This window comes from Temnothorax americanus, unplaced genomic scaffold (genome assembly GCF_048541705.1).
Source record: "Temnothorax americanus isolate GAGA-0224 unplaced genomic scaffold, ASM4854170v1 Scaffold20, whole genome shotgun sequence".
NCBI classification, from domain to species: domain Eukaryota; kingdom Metazoa; phylum Arthropoda; class Insecta; order Hymenoptera; family Formicidae; genus Temnothorax; species Temnothorax americanus.
The window spans coordinates 1,072,413-1,094,926 of NW_027509339.1; the positions used below are offsets into that span (position 1 = coordinate 1,072,413).

General features: G+C 41.1%; 1 protein-coding gene and 2 long non-coding RNA genes across 11 annotated transcripts; 1 reads left to right on the forward strand and 2 right to left on the reverse strand.

Moving 5' to 3' along the window:
• Positions 1-352: 352 nt before the first annotated feature.
• On the reverse strand, positions 353-6,832 carry LOC143897436 (uncharacterized). Its single transcript, XR_013256923.1, has 2 exons — positions 6,696-6,832; positions 353-6,138 (listed from the first exon to the last, which is right to left on the reverse strand). It is a non-coding gene; the product is annotated as an uncharacterized LOC143897436 (long non-coding RNA).
• LOC143897434 (uncharacterized) lies at positions 5,688-11,594 on the forward strand. Of its 6 annotated transcripts, none has more exons than XR_013256918.1 (5): positions 5,701-5,841; positions 5,999-7,240; positions 7,717-8,736; positions 8,888-8,999; positions 10,535-11,594. It is a non-coding gene; the product is annotated as an uncharacterized LOC143897434 (long non-coding RNA). The 6 variants fall into 6 exon arrangements; XR_013256917.1 differs by lacking the exon at positions 7,717-8,736 and having other exon boundaries at positions 10,535-10,724; positions 10,919-11,594; XR_013256921.1 differs by lacking the exon at positions 7,717-8,736 and having other exon boundaries at positions 5,688-5,826.
• Positions 7,246-22,292, reverse strand: LOC143897422 (uncharacterized). Of its 4 annotated transcripts, none has more exons than XM_077406093.1 (7): positions 21,166-22,292; positions 18,254-18,464; positions 17,984-18,113; positions 17,843-17,888; positions 17,323-17,467; positions 16,966-17,163; positions 7,246-16,713 (listed from the first exon to the last, which is right to left on the reverse strand). In XM_077406093.1, exons 1-7 carry the CDS (start codon positions 21,309-21,311, stop codon positions 12,916-12,918), a joined length of 4,674 nt encoding a protein of 1,557 aa, XP_077262219.1. In that variant the 5' UTR covers positions 21,312-22,292; the 3' UTR covers positions 7,246-12,915. The 4 variants fall into 4 exon arrangements, with proteins under 4 accessions (XP_077262219.1, XP_077262223.1, XP_077262221.1 ...); XM_077406097.1 differs by having other exon boundaries at positions 17,377-17,467; positions 17,990-18,113; positions 21,166-22,291; XM_077406095.1 differs by having other exon boundaries at positions 17,990-18,113; positions 21,166-22,291.
• Positions 22,293-22,514: the final 222 nt, after the last annotated feature.

Genomic DNA, 22,514 nt, shown 5'->3' on the forward strand with positions numbered 1-22,514 from the left:
AGAGATCTCCGGCACTGCCCGTAGCATCCTCGAAATTCCAATCTCTATCGAGATATATCGCGATTGATTGGTATACGGATGAAAAAGCATAAGTAATTGTGTAAAAGAAAACTTTTGGCTGTTCTTTGGTTTTTGAGACTAGCTTTCGAGTGCCGCCCTAAAAGCTGAAGAAACGCGACGCGGTTCAGCCATCATCAGGATTCTGGACAGGCGCCGAACTTCAGGTCGAATCAAACTCGTGCGCGTCGCGGCCTGAACATATTCAGCGTCTAGTTAGAAACAAGGCATAAGAAATAAAGTACGCGGGCACGGGGCGGGGAAAGGAGGGATAGGGTGAAGAAAAACGCCTCGGTTTGCGACCAAGGGTGGTCTTTATTAAATCTCTCCTTATACTAATTCTACATCTTACAACTACACAGAAACAAACAGCACGCTAGCTTAATTAAACGGCTGTACAAACGGCGTGAAACGATTGCGCGTTGCTATACATTCAATCGCGAGCAACTTCACGCAGCGCGGAAACGCGAAATGAAGTTGCGCGCAAACCCTCTTCCCCCTCCCTCGCGGTTATCAAGCGCGCGCGCGCGCGCGCATCTCCAAAATCTGAATTAAAATTTTAAATCTGACAATAAAACGACTGATGTCCATTTCTATCAATGAGATATTACTTTTAATTTACTTGTTTAACTTACTTGTTATTTTTTCTAGTTCTGAAGAACTGTACAAGATTATAAAAAATAAGTTAAACCAAAAAGTTAATCTCCATTGATAGAAATAAACACGAGTGGCGTGAAATTAAACGCCTATGGAGGGACAGGGTAAAGAAAGTCTTTGGCAGTTGGTTTTAATGTGTGTGGTCGTTCGTTTCTCTCCTTTATTAAGGATAACTTTTTTTTTTTTTTTGAACGCCGCCTTTAAGCTAGGCAAAACTCGGCTCGGTTCAGCCGGGTCCCCGGTCGCGCCGTCAGCTTCAGCCCGCGCCCGATTCGCGCGGGCAACTTCAAGGGGAACGATTTCGCGAAGCACGGCACGGCGCGCGTTTTCGCGCGTAAAGACGTAACGCAAGCTCAAGAATAAATAAAAAAAGGAAGGAAAAGAACAGAGATGCGAACCGGAACGACGAGCCCGTCGGCTGGCCGGTGAGTCTCGCGGCGCTCCATTTAATCACTCCAGGAATTGCGCGAACCCTCCTCCCGCCTCACTAAGACGATTTGTCTTCCGCCCGGAATAATTATATTCTCTATGCGCCCCGCATCTCACTCGACGTCGCAGGGAAAATACCGGAGGTATCACCCCCACGGGGAAACGCCGAGACAACCCCACGAAACCACTCGAAGGAGGCTTCAACGCCCACGCAGGGGCAGCCTTAACGTTTCTCGTGTTTTTCGTCGAGCTTCGCGAAATAACGGTTTGCGAGCGGTGTGGAACGTGATCCGAAAGCCCACGGTCCTCCGGAGTGTAGAAAACGGCGACCTCGAGGGACAGCACCGTGCCGAGCGCGAGGGAGAAGCTTTTCCGGGCCGCGACCGGGGGACAAGATCACGCGAGAGCGGTAATTTACATTCCTCCTTCCTTCCTTCCTCCTTCCCTCCCTCGCTCTCTTTGTCTCTCGTCGCGCAAATGTCGGCTGTTATTTCTCTAAGTCCTTACAGCTAAAGTAACTATGTACAGCATTGTGGGCACAATTCCCATCGACTTTCACTAGTCGCCCGTTCCTCCTAGGAGCACGATCAGCATACGGGCCTCATCTCATCGGCGCATCGCACACCCGTGATAATCGCGACAACGACGAAGGCTACTTCCCTCCCTCCCTTCCACCCTGACGACGATCGCTCGGACGTTACTTTAAGATTCCAAACGAGAGCCGTTGAGAGGAGCAACGTAAATGCCGATTGATTTCTATCTTCGTTAAGAAAAAGGGCAGTAGGCGCGAACGCGCTGACACACCTCAAATCCAATGTCCGGAATTACAAATCTCGGACAGCACTCAGCAAACACCAAGTAATACATTGCATTTACATTGTTAAGTAGGAAATTATAAGTTGCATGTTATTTGGTGTTTGCCGAGCACTGATCCAGGCCTGGTCAACTTGAAGATCCAGAGACACGACACACTTCTTCCGTTCCACGGAGAGAGGGAAAGGTAGAAGTGTCGTAGCTAGGAAGCTCGAAGTTGACCAGACCTACACTAATCATTGGATTACACATTAATTAACATTTTGAAGATATGTTCAAAAAGCATTTTCCTTTCCGTTAACCTTGAAACAAAGAAAGAAGAAGCGGGGAATGCTTGACGCAAGACACGCAGTTGCGACTCGTTTGCGATTCCCGTAACGAACAGAACCTAAAAGTTTCCATCAGGATAATCACTTGATTACGCGTTGCCTCTTGCACGCAGTACCGCGAGATTGTAAATACGTATAAAAAAAGAAGGATATTAGTTTTTAGCTGCGACGTTGCTCCGCTCAACGACTCTGATTGTCCCTCGTAATATAATTGCGCTAATTACATGGCGAAACGAATTAGCGATAAACGCCTACGCCGCGCAGCCGAGAGATGAGCTTTTGAAAAAGTGCTTTTAACGAAAGAAGACTGCTGAACGAAATCTATTTTTATCTCTTTTTTTTCAGTATTTTCTCTCACTTTCTTTTCTCCTTCCGTTCTCTTTCTTTCTCGGCTACGAGGCTCGACAATTACGCCAAAATGCACATCGGCACGATAAAATTGACTCGCTCCACTCTCTCTTTTTCTTTTCCTTTCTTTTTCTCCTACAATAAGAATTAAAAATATTACTACCATGAGAGACATTCGGCATCGCAATTTTATCGCGTCGGATAACTCGATCGCAGCTCAATCGAACGAAAAACATTGCAACGCGTAATTTCGGCACTACATTGGGTGCGTTCAGCCGATACTCTGCTAGCCTAGCAATCCATTGGGTCAAAGGAGAGGAAACGAGCGAAAACGAGCGACTGCTCGCGATTGCTAGGCTAGCGGAGTATCGGCTGAACGCACCCATTGTACGATCATCGTTAGATTTGTTATGCGCACTCCGCGTATACGTTGTGCAATACATGCACGTTACGAAAAAAAAAAAAAAAAAAGAAACGGAGGAACAAGACGTGCTATTGCGATTCACGTAAAGGGAATCTCACTTTTCACGATAGATCGAACATTCTAATAACAAGACCGCTAATCAATCCAACGTCCCTCTACGTCTCTCGCAGTACAAATTTCGTTAATTAAATCCTAGCTACGCGTATAGCCAGTGATCTCTAAATCTCTTTTTCGACCTTCTCTTATTCTCAGACAACTCCTAATTCTTAACTCCATAAGCATAATTGACACTTAACTTAGGCTTAACTTAAGTTGATCGTTATTTATATATATATATATATATATATATATATATATATATATATATATATATATAAAAGAAGAAATAAAGTATGATTAGAGACGATCATCGACCGAGCGAACACACTTTGATCCTACGCGGCGTCATGTACCGCCGAACAAAGTACAACTATAATTGGCGCGTATCGTCGAACGAAACGTTGTACAGGTGTTAATTTCGCGTGGGTGATTGGGCGCGATCATACTTCTTACAACTAGGGTTGGGTATCCGATGCGCGCACGCGTGTGTATGTGTATTTTGTTGTGTCTGTATGTTTTCTGTCTGTGCATACGTGCGTTATACGCGTGCTCTCTCTCTCGTACGCATTAAACTATGCGCAACACCGTGCTTCGAAGTAGCTTACTCTCATTTGGTTTCTTTTGGCATTACAAAATAATTTTATGTACAGTCTGTTGATACAATATCAATATTACCTCATAGTCCTTTATACTAAATTACGCGATAGAGCATATTATGTTTACTTACTTTATTATGCAGGTAGGGAAATTATTTACACAGTAATAAGACGATAATATAAATACTATTCGGGTATCGTCGAGCAGGTATTTTACTGTACGTGTGTCTGTATGCGTGTGAATGTGTGTCGCGTATTATGAGTCAATTTGCTTCCTTCTTAAATTTGAATCGATCGTTTCGTTGTAGAGACATTCGGTCGTAAATTTATCTCGCGGAACAATCGGTAACAAGATAGAGCAACGGTGACACTGACTTTCGATGGGGGTGAATCATGGGAACCGGAAGATTTCAGAATCGTCGAGTCATCGTGAGAAAAATGTGAATGGGCGTATTCTCTATGAGCCGGCATCGCTATCGTGATGCGCGTGAAAAGAATCCAAAGGGGACAAATATCAATTAAAACACAGCCGGAAATAAGGCATTGTTAAATGCATAACGTATTCGAAGTCCGTGGACCAGGCCTGGTCAACTTTGAACTTCGGGGCCACGACGTTTCTCCCGTTCTATCTATGGAGAAAGTAGGAGAAACCTCTTTCCCCCTACTTTCCGTGGGTGGAAAAGGAGAGGTGTCGTGACTCCGCAGCTCGAAGTTGACCAGGCCTGTCGTAGACGATCCTTAGTTATAGTAAAATAATAGCCCTACTTTTTACTTAAAAAATCTAGAGTAGCTTGCACGCTCAGAATAGCCCTACTTAAAAAATCTAGAGTATCTTTTACGCTACGGCAAATCCAATATGTTACAAGAACGCAATTTTTTTTTTCGTCTAACTAATATCCCGAAAGAGCGATCCGAAAATTAAATCGCACAGTCGAGCAGTTAATAATAGTCTACTTAAGAATTTCATTGGATGCAGCTACTTAAATTAAAATCGCAAATTTGCAAAATTTTCCTTTGCAACGAATCAACCTGTCAATGGTCAATTTACAGGCCAAGAATATATTCGGCATGAATGAATATTCACGTTCTTCCGAGCGAAGAATGCCGGGATAATTGTAAAATATCTAAGGCTGCGAAATAGTGTAAAGAAAGAATTCTTTCTTTTTTGTTAGAATTCTATCTTTGCAAAGCTTCCTCGCAGAGTCACTCTTCTCTTTTTACTTTGTCTCTCTCTCTATCTCTCTTTTCTTTCCTCTGAAACAACGAAGATCTCATTCTCGCGTTGTTCGCAAAGCAGCACGTTAACCGCTTAACTTTTCTCCGATTTAACGCCTCGTTACTCGCGCGAGTTAATTATTAAAGGAATACTTATTCTATATTCCCTTCAATCTAACAGATATACATATCAATTTAGTTGTCTCCCTCATAGGAAATTATCAACTGTAAGAGGCTATCAATTATCAATCACTTGGAACATAAAAAGGGGGACGTAGATAAGCTAAAATAAAATGAAATAAAAATAACTTCGAGACATAAGATTCAGTTGTAACAAACAAGTTGAGAGGGAACTCGCGTAGAAAATAGCGGAGCGTTAGATCGTATCAGCGTTATTAAGTCGTTATAATCGCATTAAATGCGCCAGTACATTATTCATTTCGTCGTTAATTTTCACTTAGGACACAGACGGCGGAACGTCGTCCGCATTCGTCTCACGAGTCAACAAGGATCATCTCTGTTTAAGGATTATCACTCAATTGCATGTATGCTGAATGAGAATAGAAGAAACGCGAATGAAAAAATCGCAAGCAACCAGGAATGAGTCACATCCAATTCACCTGAGTAAGATCATGTTTTCCTCTCTCTCATTTGCATTTCCTACTCTACAGTATTTCACTGAAACAACGGCCTTCGTCAAAAGCTAATGCAAAACACCATATTATGCAACGTGGGAAACTTTTACTCATCCCTAAAAAAGAAAATTAGAGAGAGGGAGAGAGAGAACGACATGACGAGAATGAGGAAGAAAACCAAGCGAGTAAAGAGATGATCCTTATCAAGGCAATCAATATACGAGGTAAACGGCATACAGGTAAATCAAATATGTCCTGATATATTTCACAGACTTGAATATTTCTCAGAATATATCTCAGAACATATTCGAATTGTTATGTATCTCGGACGATATCTTAAGACATATAACAACATATATACAGCGGTATCTCTCCATTTGACCTTTCCTCTTCCAGAATGGACCGATCGAGAAAAGGATCCTTTAAGAGTACTTCCACCAATCATTTTCCAAATAGCCATACTACGTCGCATGGGACTGTTGAGACTGCGGCAGCTGCTTGCTGGAGCTTTTGTGATGGCTGGACGCGTGTCTTTCCTGAAAACGACAAATAGAAATGTGACGTCTTGCTCCGTGAAGTAATGCAAACATGAAACGAAACATCCGCTAGTAAAAATAGTTAACACGTCACTCAAATAAATGTGCGCCGTGTACATGTCTAATATATCTTCTGACATAATTGAGTCTATTATTTTGAGAATGATGCGCTGTTTAGAATCAAGACTTTAAATCTTATGAACGGTAACGAGATGTGAATCTAAACCGAATCTGACGTGGCGTTCTTTTTCGTGCGTGTTTCCAGCAGAATTGTCAAAATAAATGACTCAATTTTCACATTTTCGTAGCTAAATGTAGCGTGAATTCTTTCTTCATTCCTGTGAATCTTTTAATATCCTTTTCCATAAGAATTCAATCTTAGATTGATGGGAACGGATAGATAGTGAAAAGTTAATTATCTCAAATTAATTTCAATGTATGAGATCTTCCAGGCGAAAAGCGTGATACACGTAATGATATAAAACAAATAATTATAATTCGCAGTGCGAGCGAAAGGAGAATGGAGTATCGTATTAGCATCTTTGCGGTGAACTTGCCCCTTATTTCCGGTTTCTCTTCGATTATGCGCAACAAAGTGGGATCGAGTTAAGCTACGCAAACTAGCAGAAGCGTGTCTATTTGCAAATTCTACGCATGCAGATGTATATACGGATGCAAAGAAAAGCGTAAAGCGTGCGAGCGCATGCTCGTACTCACATTCGTCAATCATCATGCACGCACGCATACATTAGCAACGCCATTACAACAACAGCGATAGTCCGATAATCCAGCGATAACGATAATATTTTGCTCCTAACAATAGTAGCAATAATGGTCGTGGTGTACCCTTCACCAAGCAACGGGAACAAATGACACGGGCAACGTCAATTAATCTTGTTTTGTTGGTTTTTTGTGAGCTTCGTTTCGTGCGTGACTTATGTAGCAATCATCGCAATATGGTACTCGTACAATATACTGAGCTGTGATGTTAGTACATACATATATGTATAAGAAAAAAAAAAGAGATACGGCGGTACGGTGTGCGATACTGCATATGTGCATATAACATGTGTGGTATTAAGAAGACAAAATAATCACTAAGGTACGTTTCGTTTGCACAGTACGTTTATTTGCGTAGTTTAATTTTTTTTTCTTTTTTATCGACCATGCGACGCGTACGATCCCTGTTATATGATTGCGTGTAGTTCTTCGCCTGTAACCGTCTATCTCTCGCTCGAATTTCCATGAACAATCGAGAATGAATATTTGCTATTGATTAAAACGTTTGAAACGTTTCAATGACTGTGTATTAATTGATAATTTCTACGTTTCTCTCTTTCTCTCTCTCTCTCTCTTTTTTCTCAAGACAGGTAACGTACGCGACGAGTGGTGAATATACATCGTGTACAGAATTTACGCAATGTTCACGTTACACATATATATATTCTTCTTCATTTTTTTTGGCGAGTTAATTGTACCCTAAGATTTATGTTTCTCAATTCATTCGTATACTATTCGCTACTCACGCGCACGTAAGCTTGCAGCGTGTGATGTCTTTGTAACGATTATTCGTTTTAGATCGATGTAGCATTCGTTGGCTAACAACAGCTTGAAAGCATTGCCGATATACACCGATTTGTCGACGATTCCATTATTCCGAAATCTAAATCATTTTACTACGACGAAATACAATAGACAGTCCCGCTATTCCGGATCGAGATAAAGAAAAATATCTCGAGAGGACTACTAAGAAAAATTGTGAATTTCTAAAATTATCAAAAATATCTTTGCGAAAAACGCTGGACTTATATACATCTTTAACATATACATATATATGTGTATCATCTCTCTCGCTTTCTCTCGCTCTCTCGCACGCTCGCTCACTCCCTTTTCATCTCTCCCTTTCTCTCTATTGTGCCACTTATCAATCACAGATCCTTTGTCAAATTTCAAGGTGCTATAATTTTTAAGAAAATTTGTCATCTCAATTACTTTCAAACAAAATTTTAATGTCATTAATTCGATAAAATTTTTATCAAGAAAAACATCAGCTCTGAACTAATTAAAAAATGCATTATGTCAACGAGAAAGATATATAATATTGAATAAAGTGCTATATAAATATATATAATATACTCTTCTGTTTTCTCTTAAATTTCTTACGATCACAGAATATAAAAACTAGATTTACCTTAGCAATTATTTTGTCTTTCTATTACTGGTTTTCAATTACTGTCGTAATCGCACAATTTGACTACTTGCAGTTTCATTTCTTTCACTTGCATTTTTGTTACCGTGCATGATTTCGTTCACGTATATTGTCGTATTAATCAATAAATCGGGTTACAATCGGCGGAGGTCAAGTCGCTTAGTACATTAATCTTCAGTTTATACGATAAGTAAGAGAAAAGACACGCGCGAATTTCCTGAGACTAGCATCCCATGCAGCATTTATGAGAGATTTCTTCCTAAAAAATCCTCAGCACAGCGATTATAAAATATCACATTCCGGAAACGGAATTTTTCACAATATATCGAATATATACATGCTAATGGTCTTCGATAAATTTGACACATATCTGGCTACATATATACACGGTGAGAAAAACCGCGTTTAAAAGTACATATGCCTAGAAGTAATCTCATCCCGTGTAAGCTCCGATATAGTTACCGAAAGCCAAATGTGATGTAGACATGAAAGAGAAATATTCAACATACATATTCTTGTATATATATATATGTATTATAGCTCACATACGAAGAAAAGGATGACGAGCATGAGTGATAACGAAACAAGTTTGTATAGAGAGGAGGAGCAAAAGAGAGGAAAGAGAGAGATATGTATAGAAGAAAACACAAAAGTACGTAGAGTGTAAGTGACAAAATTTAGAATAAGCGTTAAGATACAGACAGAAACATAATTATGTACGTATATAAGTTAATTTAAGATATTAGCTGAATTAAGTAGGAATGGCCAAAAATGTTGAGAACATATCCATAAGAGAATACAAAAGGACATCTCTTCTAACTAGTCTTTTCGATCGAACTAACAATAAGAATTAAATCCTTCACTAATGACTAATCATAAATTTTAGCTCTTTTTCTTCGAAGATACAAAAATATGAAACTATTCACTATTTTTCCGTTTTACGCGCGCGTTTGTGTCTTTTGTAATGTATTTATTTTAAATTATATTTCTTTGCTATTAGCTGGAGACCCACCTCCGGTGTAATTTAGACACTATACAAAAATTAGGATAAGGGTTTAGATTAAATTAAAATGTGAATGTGTGTGTGAATTCTTATGAGCTCGCGGGATTAAGTCTTTATATATACATATATATGTATATACCTACGTATAGACACATACATACATACATACATACATACATACATACATATATATACACACACATATAATACATATATATCAATATTAATAAAGTTCAAAGCAGTAGCGATAATATATTGTACTATTATCAAAGCGTGTTTCGAGTTCACACGGAACAAAAAAACTATATACAACTATATAGACAGAGCATCTTAAATCATTAAATGAGATTATCAACTATGCTCTTTTAATCATAGATCCTCTGCATTTCGCAAATCAGTCGCGTATATTAAAACATCGATGGTAATCGTGACAATATAACAATTAACAATGACACATTCACGATTCCGATATATAATACCATTTCTCTGCACGTTTTATACTATACATTTCTTAAACGACGTTGTATACATGTGCACATACGTATACATAGCATAACACTCTTAGAAAATATATATTCCGACCGTAATATACCGTTTGCATTATAATTTAATCCGATACGACGTTCCTGAGTTAATATTTGTTCTATAAAAAGTTCACAATTGTCGTGCTCGAGTGTAATATACACAAAATTTAAAATTAAATCGAAATTATTAGTAATTTCGGATAAGTTGAAATCTATGTTTATGCAATCAAAAACGATTCACAAATCGCTTGCCTCCCTGGCTAGCAAAAGCATTACACGTATTCCTCGCTATTCGCTAATAGCGGAGGCTTCTATCCACGCGAGTAATAGTCTTTCGGGAATAACTGACGCCGATAGAAAATCGCTTTCTTCGCTATATCTTCGTCTAATATATTTCGTCTATCACACGTGGCAGTGTCCCTCCTCTCGAACTTTTACAACGTGGTTTTCCTCTTCGAACTTACGGTGTTTTCCCTAAGGCTCTAATATATTCAACAATCAATTATTATACTTAATTATTAAGCGATATATACTATGTGCAGAGAAATAAAGATGCCTGCAAGAATATCTCGCATGTGAAAACTTCTAAGAAAGTTACAATTTTCAAAAAATTTCCTATTTTTTGACTAATATATTCCTATATTTCTCGGTTCCTTTCAGAGCAACAAAAAGAGTACGAATCACGGAGATAACCGGGGATGCTGATTAGAGTCACAACAAAGATATGATTTTTAAAATGACCATCAAGAACTTTGCAGGAAATTTTTTGAAGACCCTGAAAAATTATATATACATTTTAAAGATAGGTCAAGTAATTATAGCATTTCCAAAATATATTTCAGTTTGCACGGTAAGAAAATTCTGTATAATTTATCTCAGAGGATCTAATATCATCGACAAAAAATATATCTGTGCTAATTAAGCACATATTTTTTCTCTAAATTTCATTGATCATCTATTATAACATACTATTTTTTTTTTAAGTTTATATAATTTAATTATTTTTTTAATTTATATAATTTAAATTTTTTTCTTATTTTTCAGGCACTGGGTATAAAAAGGAAAGTAGTAACAAGCACAAGAACAGGTGTAGTTCTATAGCAAACTTACAGTAGGTAGATCATGCTGGCTACGAGTGGGAAACTAATTTTTGAGAGAAAAGGGAAATTAAAAGGAAATAAAAACAACGATATTTCCAAACAATATCGTCGACACATTGCATTGCTATAGTACCAATAGCTGGTATCATTGTGGTACAGCTCGATCCCACAAACACTTGAATTTAACTTCAATTAAGGTTTATGAGATCGGCTGTATGTGACTAATCGAAAATTGCACAATTTCTGCAATACTGGTATTATGCATTTGCGCACGTTTTCATGCGAATGTCTTAGGCACTCGGACTGCGTTATCGGATCAATATCCGTTTCACTACGAATCAAAAAGCATTGATACGAGATACCATTTTCGACTAAGATTTTCTACAACTATTATACATGTACGGAAAAAATATACGATCGAAGCAGTCAGGTGATAAAGAATAAACGGCACGACGTCATGCTACTACTTCTACCAAATTATTTCGCAGAATCGAAGGAAAAGAAGAAAAATTAACAGCGTTTCTGCGCATTTAATTAGCTCGGAGAACGATTATGGGGGTTTTAGATTTCAACACCTAATTCAAGTATAAGAGAAAGATGTATATATACATACACATATATATATAAAAGTGTATATATATTTTTATATAAATACACCATTTTTTAAAAAGTAACAAAGATAATTTATCATGTCCACAATCTGAGTTTACACGACAGAAAAGTACTATATATTTACATAGAGAATTTTATATATTGTTGGACGATTATTATACTGTCTCATTTTCATCATAAATTCTCTAATAACTTTGATGAATTATTTTATGTATGATTTTTCGAACAAATTCATAAAAATTAGTCGCTTCCAGAGCACTTTACTTTCATCAAAAATATTAATAGAGAAAAAAATAAGAAAATAGAGAAAAAAAGAAGAGAGAAAGAAAATATCATTCGGACGATGTAAACTATTATAAATTACGTATTCATTGATCTTAGAGAAGAAATAGAAAGAAAAATATAAATATCCAAAACGCAGCAGAATTTCACATCGTTGAAATCGTAATGGAAAACTTGATTTTAAGAGAAATAGTCTGTCTAGCGAATAATTAATAAAAAATATATACATATAAAGAAAACAATCTTAAAGATTGAAATTAAAAAAATACGTATTATATATATATAACTATATAAAATTATATAATTATATATAATCTACATATCTGTTTAGCAAATAACTGGGTTTAGTTGCAAATTCTATAGTGCAAGTGAACTTTTTACATATGTATAATTGTTCGGAAAGTTCATAATTTTTGGTAGGTATCGGTGTATTAACAATTTTATTTTATTTTATTTTTTTTTATTTTTTTTTTTTTAAGTGATGCTATTTATGTATGATCTGAAAGGTAAAAACCTAAGTATCATTCAAAGCAAAAAGATTAAAATTTGTTGAGTTATGTTCAACAACTCTCAGAAGATGTAAGATAAAAAGTGCATTTTCGGCATTTAACATTCTTTTACTATCGCAAAAGTAAAAATGCTGCATAGACTTAAAAAAAGATACGTGCTGTTTATGGATTGAATGGTTGAATGTCGTTGAAAGCACTGTGCATAAGTATATAATTATCCCATTTTTAACCGATAATTTTTCTCTGAAAGATGTAAAACGTTCTGGCACATCATCGGCTATTGATGACATAAAATCATAACATCAAATAAAAACGTTAATCAAGAATAATCCATGTTGGGTTACTCTAGAGACTATATATATATATATATATATATATATATATATATATATATATATATTGAGATGAAAATATTAAATAAAATACTATTTCTTTTTTTTTCTCAAATTTCACTACAAACTTTCCGAACAATCCAATATTTTATATGTAAAATATACATATATATGTATAATGTATATGTATAAAGTGAGGCGTCTTATCACTCCGACATTGACGGAGGAGGTGGTGGAGGCGGCGGCGGTGGCGGCCCACTCGGCAGGGGAGGAAGTGATGGGGGCGGTTGAAGAGGCGGTGGGGGCAACATATCTTCCTGCCGGGTGGACACAGCCGACTGAGACTGAATTATATTTTGATTCTGAAAGAGCTGATTTGAAAGTAACGACGGCGGTGGTACCGACGTGTTGATGGTGCCGCCGTCCGGCGTCATTATCAGATTACCTCCCGCCGGGTACATCGGGTATTGCTGAAATTGTTGATAATATTGCTGATAGGCGGGTTCAAACACGTATCCGGCGGATGTACTAAACATCGATGCTGGATAATTAGCATAAAAATAAGAATCTGTGCCCTGCTCGGTATGGCCAGTCCCTCTCGCGTACCCGCCGACATCGCCGCGAACAGTCGGGGGATGGTGGGACTGATGGGAATGATACTGTTGATGACCGCGGTTACCGCGACCGTTACCGTAAATCTCCCGCTGGTAGTGACCACCAGCGTTACCACCGCGCTGACCGGCAACTGCGTGATGTGGTGGTGGACCGCGACCGCCGTGATGCTGACGGACGCCTCTACCACGTACCTTATTATTGCTGCCGGAGTTATAGTGCCTGCCGTTCTGCCGTTCTCCAGGTCGGTGGCCCTGGCCGTAGCCACCCGTCGTAGGTAACATCAGCGCTTGCTTCTTTGTGAGCGGGACGCCACTGCTGCCCGAGCTGTCGCCGATCAGCTCGGCTCGCTCGCGCTTCCGACTTGTCATTTCGTTCGCGGATAATTCAGTGGAGAGCTGCATGTGCAAAGATCCGCTCGAGCCGTTCGACGACGATGACGTCGACGATGGCAGCGGCGCCGCCGCGGAACTCCTTGAGATACCAAGATCGGTGCGGATCTTGATCTTTAGCGGACCCTGGATCATTGGTGGCTGCGCGGGTGATGAACTGGGCACGCTATCGGTGCCCTTGAGCCTTTCCTTGGGTATCTTGATCTTCAGGCCCGTGCTCTGAGGTGATATATTTTTGTCCAACGGACCTCCGCCGACCACGGTCGATGACGCTTCCGTGCTCAGGTTCAGTTTGTCCTTGGGGATTGTAATTTTGATGGGCGCCGCCGTTGGCGTCTCCTCGCTTTTTTCCTTGTCTTTTTTCTCACGATGTTTCTCCTTAACTTTATCCTTGTGTTTATGTTTATGCTTATCTTTGCTCTTCTCCTTATCTTTGTGCTTGTGCTTCTCCTTCTTTTTCTTCTTTTCGCTCTTATGATGCTCCGACCGCTTTTCCTCGATCGGAGGAACAGTCGTTACCGTGGAGGCTGCTGGCGCTGTCAATTCTATCATGTTGCTGTTGCTTGGCAGCATCATCGACACATTGTCGGAGAGAACACTGATATCGACGGTCGAAGCTATCGGTGAGAAATTATCGCTCGCTATCGACAAACACTGAGTCGTCACTGGTAATTGGTGATCCATCAACGAATGCTGAATGGACTGTAGCTGATGATGCTGTTGCTGGTGCTGCAAGTGGTCTTGGTGCACCTGCTGAAGAGGTAATTGGCTAGGTTGTTGCAGTCCCTGCAACAGCGATGGCATCGGCGGCAGTGTCTCCTGGAGCAACGCGCTTATACTCTGCGCGGATTTCATCGGCGACGTGTATTCAAGTTTCGTCTGCGATTGGGAATGCATTGGTTCCGGGGCTCTGTGTCCCGACGGTCCCTTCTTTACGTAATGCTCTAGAGGTTCTCTTCTCACACGATGTTCCGGGAGTTCTTGTTTCACCACGTTGAGGTCCATACCGTTAGTCAGTGCGTTCACGTTCATCGATAAGGCTTTGTGCTGCGACATCGCGTTGAAACGAAGATCCGATTCGAACGGTTTGATAAGCTCCGGTGGCTTCAAGTCATTAATAACGGATGATGTGCTGTTTCTGCTGTTCGACAACGACAGATTGTCGCGTATCGGTTGGATCAGATCAGGCACGCGGCCGAGCATCTTCATCGCCTCCAAACTGGTTGTATCTTCCGTCTTGATTTCCGTCTTGATCTTCACCGGCTGCTCGCTCTCACCGATACTCGATGCACGCGTTCTCTTATGCACGGGTCCTTCGTTGGACGGTCGTTTCATTGTTAACGAATCTTGCAGTGTTGGAGAACTCGCGAACGGCGATACGCGTTCCTTCATCTTCGTGGCTGCGGAGGGTGGAGTTTTCTGTTTCGATTTAGACCTTGCGCTTTGAGCGTGCGATTCTCTGGGCACGATCGGCGTCTCCGGGCTGAACAGCGATCTGTGCTTGCCAGATGGTGTATGCAGATTGCCCTGTTGGACATCGACGGAATTCCTCTCGGCAATTTCCTCGTGCATGGTCGATCGCGATCGCTTCTCCGACTTCGTATCATCGTTGTTCAATGTGCTCAGGCAAGACTGGGAATTGCCATTTTTTATGGCAATGTCTTTCAGGATCTGGGATACACCCTGCGCGGTATGCTGACAGTACATCTGTGTCTTAACGGGTGCGGTCTTCTGCGACAACAACGCGCTTGGAGACGTGCCCTGCGGCAGCGCGTTCTGGCTGGCAGTTGCTGGGTGCTTCATATCACCGGTGAATGAACTGCCCTTGTCCTGCTGTTGCTGATTGTACTTGGCATGATGCGCCTGCTGCTTCTGCTGCGCGTTCATCAGATACGGTATGTCCGCCTGCTTCGGCGGCGGCAACGGCTTCTCGATCAGCTTCCGCACCTCCTCACTTCTCTGCTCCAGCGCCTCCGCTTTTCGTCTCAATTGAGCCTCCATTCTGTTAACGTCTGCGTATTTCGCAGATTTGAGCCTCGGGTCCTCTCCTCGGTACAACCTCTTATCGTGCCCCTGATGCTTGCTATCGAGCGCGTTCAGTCTATGTCCGCTGTGATTATTACTCATCTTTTCATGCAAACCACCATGCACCGAGGATGCGGTATCTTGCACAGCACCACTGTCCGACCTATGAGCTATAGATTCGGACGAGGAACTATCTAAATTGGCGTGGTGCGAGGAATGTGCTATACCAGCACTTGTGCCGGCCATACTGGCACTGTGTTCTCTCGGCAATCGTTGTCTATTAGGATCGCGATTAGGTTGACCGCTACCGGAGTGTCTCTGCGGCACTGGTTGACCGACTTTCATGTCCGGCCGATGATGATGATTATGATGAAGGCCAGTACCCTTTTGCACAGATGGCATCTGGTGCTTGTTCGACATACTTGCGTTAGATACTTGTTTATGGTGATGCGAATGATGAGGCTTGTTAGGATCAGCGACATGGCATCCGATAGCGGCGACTGCCTTCTCTCGTTCCAGACGCTCTCGCTCCTTCTTCTCGCGATATTCTCGGTAATCTATCGCAGTTGCTCTCGTCGATGGTCCTGCAATGGTTTTCTTCTCATCCTGTTTCTCCTGCTGTCCATGATGAGACCGACTCGAATGAGCAACGGCGCCGTCTGTCGTATGATGAGACCGACTCGAGTGGGCAGTAACAGCGGTAGAGGAGGTAGAAGAGGAGGAGGTACCATCGGCCGCGTGATGAGTGCGGCTCGAATGGGCAGCGGCGGCAGCGGGAGCACCAGCAGTGCCTTCCGCTGCGTGATGAGAGCGGCTCGAATGGGCAGCGGCGACACCGTCCACCGCGTGATGAGAGCGGCTCGAATGGGCGGCAGCGGCACTTTCCACGGCATGATGAGCGCGATTCAAATGAGCAACAAGGGCAGCCGCACCATCCAATGTTGCTGGAGATTGTATTCTACGCGGCTCGGTATCCTAAAGAGAAGAAGATGCGAGTTAGAGCTCGTCCACGGAATAGACAAAAAAAATGTGAAAACAGAGAGTCTGCATTCTATTGCTGCCCTGGCTCCACTAGTTCGAGAAGTGTGTATGTATATGTACATTGAAGCGTGAGAAACGTACATACAACTGTCACGCTTTAGTGTATGTACAGTTCTTGAACTAGTGCAGCCACTTCAGCAACAGAAAATAGACCCAGAATCATATTCTTACGTGCGAGTTACTTACGAATGGCGAGTTCGGGAGGCTCGGAGGATGAATATTTGGACTCTGATTAGCGGAAATGCTCATAATTTTCCTTTTTAATCTCGATGGACACTTATCGAATATATGAAGAAATTCATTTGTAAGTTCTTGAAGTAGCTCCGCAGTTACGCTTCTGTCTACGTACCAGAACCATTCTTTTCCTTCGGTACTCTGCGGTATCTGTGCACAGAAAAGAATAAACAATTAATAAAAGCGTACCATGTATATACATGTTAATGCAGTTTCATTGAATTGAAATAGATATAAATCGATCCGAAGACGAACGCGACGCATGCATGAATAATTTTACAAGTTTTTATATTATGATTGTTATCGCACATCAGCAGTCTGCAGCAACTTGCGCGCTTGTTCAGGGGATATAAGTTTTCTCACCTCCCAGTTAGACCATTTACATGCGAGGTGTATGCAAAAACAGGCTACAACTGTCGGCTTATATTGTAGACACATTGTAGTTAAATGTAGGCTGCAAAAGAAAAGAAATCGTACAAAAAACTGCATAAAACTCATATCGAGCCTGTCATAATCGAGAATTTAAAGATTTGCATGTCAAAACCGTACAAATATGGATAACTAACAAGTGGTAAAAAGTAAAAAACTATTTTCGTAACTACTTGTATTATTCTAAAAAAGATAAAACTCTTGTATATATATCTTTGCATGATAGTCTGTGTATAGTTTCGCGTTTATCCTATATTTTGAAAATGATATCTGTAGAATTTCTCTGAACCGACTACCATTTACGTATTGGCACATTTCTGTTTTTGCAAAAAATAAAATGTCTAAAAGATACTGTTACTGATCGAGCAAAAGTAGCAGTACAGGAGCAGTAAACAATTACCTGTTAGATGCCATAAAGTATGAGGTTTGAGCTAAATCTTTGCTCGCTAAAACATAAACAATCCATTTCAATTAGTTTCTATCGGAGTCTAGCAATCCCACATAGAGATTGATATACAGTAATGGTATACTACGACCTAACCTGTACCTTTTACTAGTTGACAACATCTAACAACGTGAGTGTGTGGATGATCAATGGCAACATCGAATCCTAATGTTTGTAGGAGGACATTCTCGTTGAATACCAAATCTTGCGCTTGCTCGAGAAATTGCTGCAAATAATAATATTAGATATTTAATATTTATGTTGAATAGATGAAAAAACATAATTCTTTTTTTTTTTACATAAACTGATGTAAACTTTAGACATGATCAAAGTGACATATGTGTCTCCACAGAACGAACAACCTACCTCAGATCGACTGTCAGGTGGTGGTTGGTCTCTGTGGAGACACATATATGCCATTTTGATAACATGTTCTAATTTCCTTGGTTGTTCTTCCACTTTTGCAGCTAGAAAGAGCGCTGCTACTGCAATAGCGTTCCTGTGAAACTGCGTCAGCGAATGGAACACGTAGAATCTGTGCATGTACACTATGGCAGTGTTGATGCACAATTGTGACCTGATTTTTGTTCATTAAGGAAAATCATTTGCCAATATATTCACAGAAAGGACCTCATACAATTTATATGGGGGGGGGGGGAATATTTTTGATCAATTTGCTTGAACTTGTGATATATTGTAGTTTTTGCGTCCCTAATAAAGTCTCAAATTTTATCAACTTTCTATGATTAGTTTCTGAATTAAGGTAAATGTACCAATGCCTGGACACGTACCTATGTCTGGACATTTTTATCATTTTAGTCTTTAAATAAGTTATGACGCGAATTAAAATCAAAGAATCAAAGATAAAAACATATTTCTTGTATTATATTTTTATCTTTGATTTTAATATTCGCGTTATACTTATTTAAAAAATAAAATAAAGGTGTTCAGACGTAGATCTTAAGTGTCCCAGCATTGGTACATTTACCTTAATTCAGAAACTAATCATAGAAAGTTGATGAAAATTTCAGTCCTTTCATTAAAGACACAAAAACTAGAGTATATCACAAATTCAAGCAAATTAACCAAAAACTTTTTCTTCTCGTATAAATCACGGAGAGGAGAGCCTTTCTTTACACAGTAAAATTATATTACTCATATGCAGGATGGAAATTCAGGATATTCAGGATTAAGAATAAGAAGTACATTTTTACACGTATCCTTTAATTATATGGATCCTATGGATACTCACAGTAAAGATATATCTAATATTTATGTCAATATCTTCTGCAACAAAAAAAAACATTCTTAAAGATTAATATGATCTTTATCTATGACTTTAATACAAACTTTATCTATGACTTTTATACAATCTTTTATATAATAGATTAAAAAGAGATACCTATAAGCCCCATCTATTTTACAGTAATTAAAAAAAAAAGATATTTAAAATTCCATACAGTATAGATGGACAATGTACGGGAAGCAAAGGATTCACTATATTGGAATCCTTAACATCACATGTACCATAAACGATTCCATTTCTATCAGCATACATGTGTGTGTGTGTGTGTGAATGCATTTCTAAATATAATTAAAAAGTACTTGACAGAATATTTTCAATTCGAGTATTCAATTTCGAGTACACAGAGCAGAATACTATCTAGTAACGTATTTCTTCTTTGTGTAAAATTATATATGTAATTTACATATGTATGATTGTTGAGCAGACAAAATATTTTGAAAGTAATGATTGAAATATTCTGCTTTATATACGTTCTGCGTTACGTGATATACCGACAAGGGATCATCCGAGTCTATAAAGTCGCAAGAAAATTACGCATATCCTCCATTCGCAGTACTATCTCTGTAGTGTAGACATAATTAATAAAGAAAAAAATGTCTTGCCAAATCACACAAGTTGATTGATTGAATACCAAATATTTAAAAAAAAATTTCTTTTCTAATTTCTGTTAAAGGAAAAAAAATAAAATAATTTAGGCTCTATCAATATCACTCTAAAACTTCATAGAATTAGATTAAATGGTAAGATTAGAAAATAGAGAGAAGGTACAATAGTTTTTTATATATAAAATAATTTATTTAGATTTTCAGTTTACAGCCATGTGGGAAAGTTGATTTAATGAACTCAGACAACTCAATCAGTTCTTCTTACAGCTCCCTAATAACAGTTTAGTTTAATGGTACAAGTACTGAAATTTAAAATGAAATGCATACATTTTATCCGCATACTGAAATTTAATGAAATGCACTCTTATTCGTTGTCAAGAAGAAAAATTGAGAGAATCAACAAAAACATTGATAAACTGTTACAAATTTTCTAGCCAAAATATAACAAAAAAAGCAGAATCTTTATATAATACGTAAATGACTAGACGCGTAGAATTTTCTGGGAAGTTGCAAAAGTTCCAAGCAACACTAAAAACTAGAAGCGTAAGGCAAACTTTCCACACATTTCTAAAGTGTCCACATACGACTGCCGCGCAACAGTCTACAAAGATAGCGCTGCATTAAAACTTAAATACGGTAGACGGTGGTAGTGCCTAGAACAAACATGTTTAGAATCGCCCCGAGTTTTCACGTTTGCGTGCACCTCACGTGCGACAGGCGAAATGCAAACAGGGTGAAACTCGCGAACTGAATCAAGAATGCCAAGAGGCATTACGTTCGATCTGTAAAGTGGAGGTGTGGTTCAGGGCGATATTTAATCTCTTTTAAGTCTTTCCTCATTCTCTCCCGTGTCAATCACGTCCCGTTAACTCGATGGTCCCCGTCCAAGTAACACAAACGCATATACACACGCGCGCGCGCATATATATATATATACACACACACACATGTGTGCGTTCCGAGCAACACTTACATGTCGCTCCAGGTACCGTATCCCTTATCAGCCGAGCCTTCCTATATGCACTTGGCGGCACGGTCCTCTCGCTGTTGGGAATTGGCAAGAAACGTACATGTGATGCACGGGACTCCAATATGGTCGAATCTTCCATTTCATCCGTCCGTGTCGCGGATGGAGGGACGCGGAGTCAATCGCGACCGCTGTCGCGCGTCTCTCATTGGCATGGACCCCCGTGAACAGTATCCTCGGCACCTGCCACTATATTACGAGCGCCCGACATAGTCTAGACGAATAAAACCGCGAAATCGGGGAAATGCATGGGAGATGAGGGGGGTGAGGAGGCGGAAGGGGACACGATCTAGAAGCGTGGAGACCGTGACTGAACGTCGCGCTTAATAAAAAAGGATACACCACGAGACGTTGTCCCATGTCCTGGATGAAGTTCGCCGCCTGTTGACGGTAGCTCAGCTCCTTGTCCGCGTCGATGCCGGCCCGCCTGCTCGGCGTGTTTGCTAGCTGCTCTCTGGAGAAGTACCATCGCTCGTCCGCCGCCATTTATATGTACACACAATCCGCCTCCGTAAGATCGTAAACGATGCGCACTCTTGACGGGCGAACTCTTGACGCGTGGCCGCCGGACGACCCGGAGGTTCGAGGGGGCGAGGAGGGACCAAGTATGTACGAACGGCACTCCGGTGCACGCGCTCGAGTCACGTCTTGCCGCCGCTTGCCGCCGCCACCAGCTACCGTCACGTCGCTCGTTCTTGGCCGATGGAAAATGGCGCCGTGGGCGCGAGTGACGCAACACGGATGCGATGCGACACGACCACGACGAGCGCGACGTCGCCGACGTCGCGCGAGGACACGCGCGTCCAACGGGTGGCCCGTCGATTCCGTTCGGTTGACGACACGCCGGAACGGGGAGTAGAACCTGGAATAGTTCCAAAGCGATTGGGACGAATCGCGCGACGACTCGCGGCAAACTTCTCGCCGCAGTCGCACAAGTCTCGTCGATCCGCTCTCCGCGCACCGCGCACCACGCTCGCGAGGAAACGCGCGTCGAAGCAGCGTCGAATCGCGACGTTCCGTTAACGTCGGCCGGGCACCGTCGTCGAACGAACATGTATGAGGGGCGTCGTACGTTCTCGACCGACAATCATTTGTGTTCCCGCGTGGAACGATCGTCTCTCCACGAGATCACGCCGTCACGGCCGTCATAACCTCCGTCGCATCACGCGGGGGCGATGCATCGTCATCGCGGTCGGTCGGTCGGGCGTCGGGCGTCCCCGCAAGATCTCTCTGCCACGCGACGGTTAAAAAGACGCTTAAGACGACCGACGGTGCATCGGTCGCGTCACACGTTGCGTAACATGCGTGGCGAACCGCGTCGACCACGTCGACCACCTTCACCTGCTCTTCCTTTCGAGAAATTCACGTCCCCGCGAACGTGTACCTCTTCTCCGATGTTACGTCGCCTCGCCTCCGGAGGCCAGCGCGGCCGCGTCGCGTAAACGCGCTTTAACGACGTGACCGTAGACCGTCCTGCACACGCACCACGGAAACCGGAAAGCGCTCGTAAAGTGCGTCGAAGCGTCCCGTTTGACCACGTTGCGAGATTGACCACAGCCAATCACAGCCCGCGGTGCCGGTGCCTGCGGTTTTTCCACTGAACCAGCCAATTAGAAATTTCTATTTTAATTCAGTCAATTGGCGACGTGGTCAAATTTGATCCTTTTATGCTGGGTCTACAATGCGAGT

Bases quoted from the DNA above. Each gene is read 5' to 3' on its own strand.
- LOC143897422 (XM_077406093.1), bottom strand. From the start codon at position 21,311: ATGGCGGCGGACGAGCGATGGTACTTCTCCAGAGAGCAGCTAGCAAAC. The intron at 17,468-17,842 runs GTAATTGTTTAC...TTTCTTTTGCAG, and splicing joins TACTTTATGGCATCTAACAG to CCTACATTTAACTACAATGT. The intron at 17,164-17,322 runs GTGCGATAACAA...TTCTGTGCACAG, and splicing joins AGTTGCTGCAGACTGCTGAT to ATACCGCAGAGTACCGAAGG.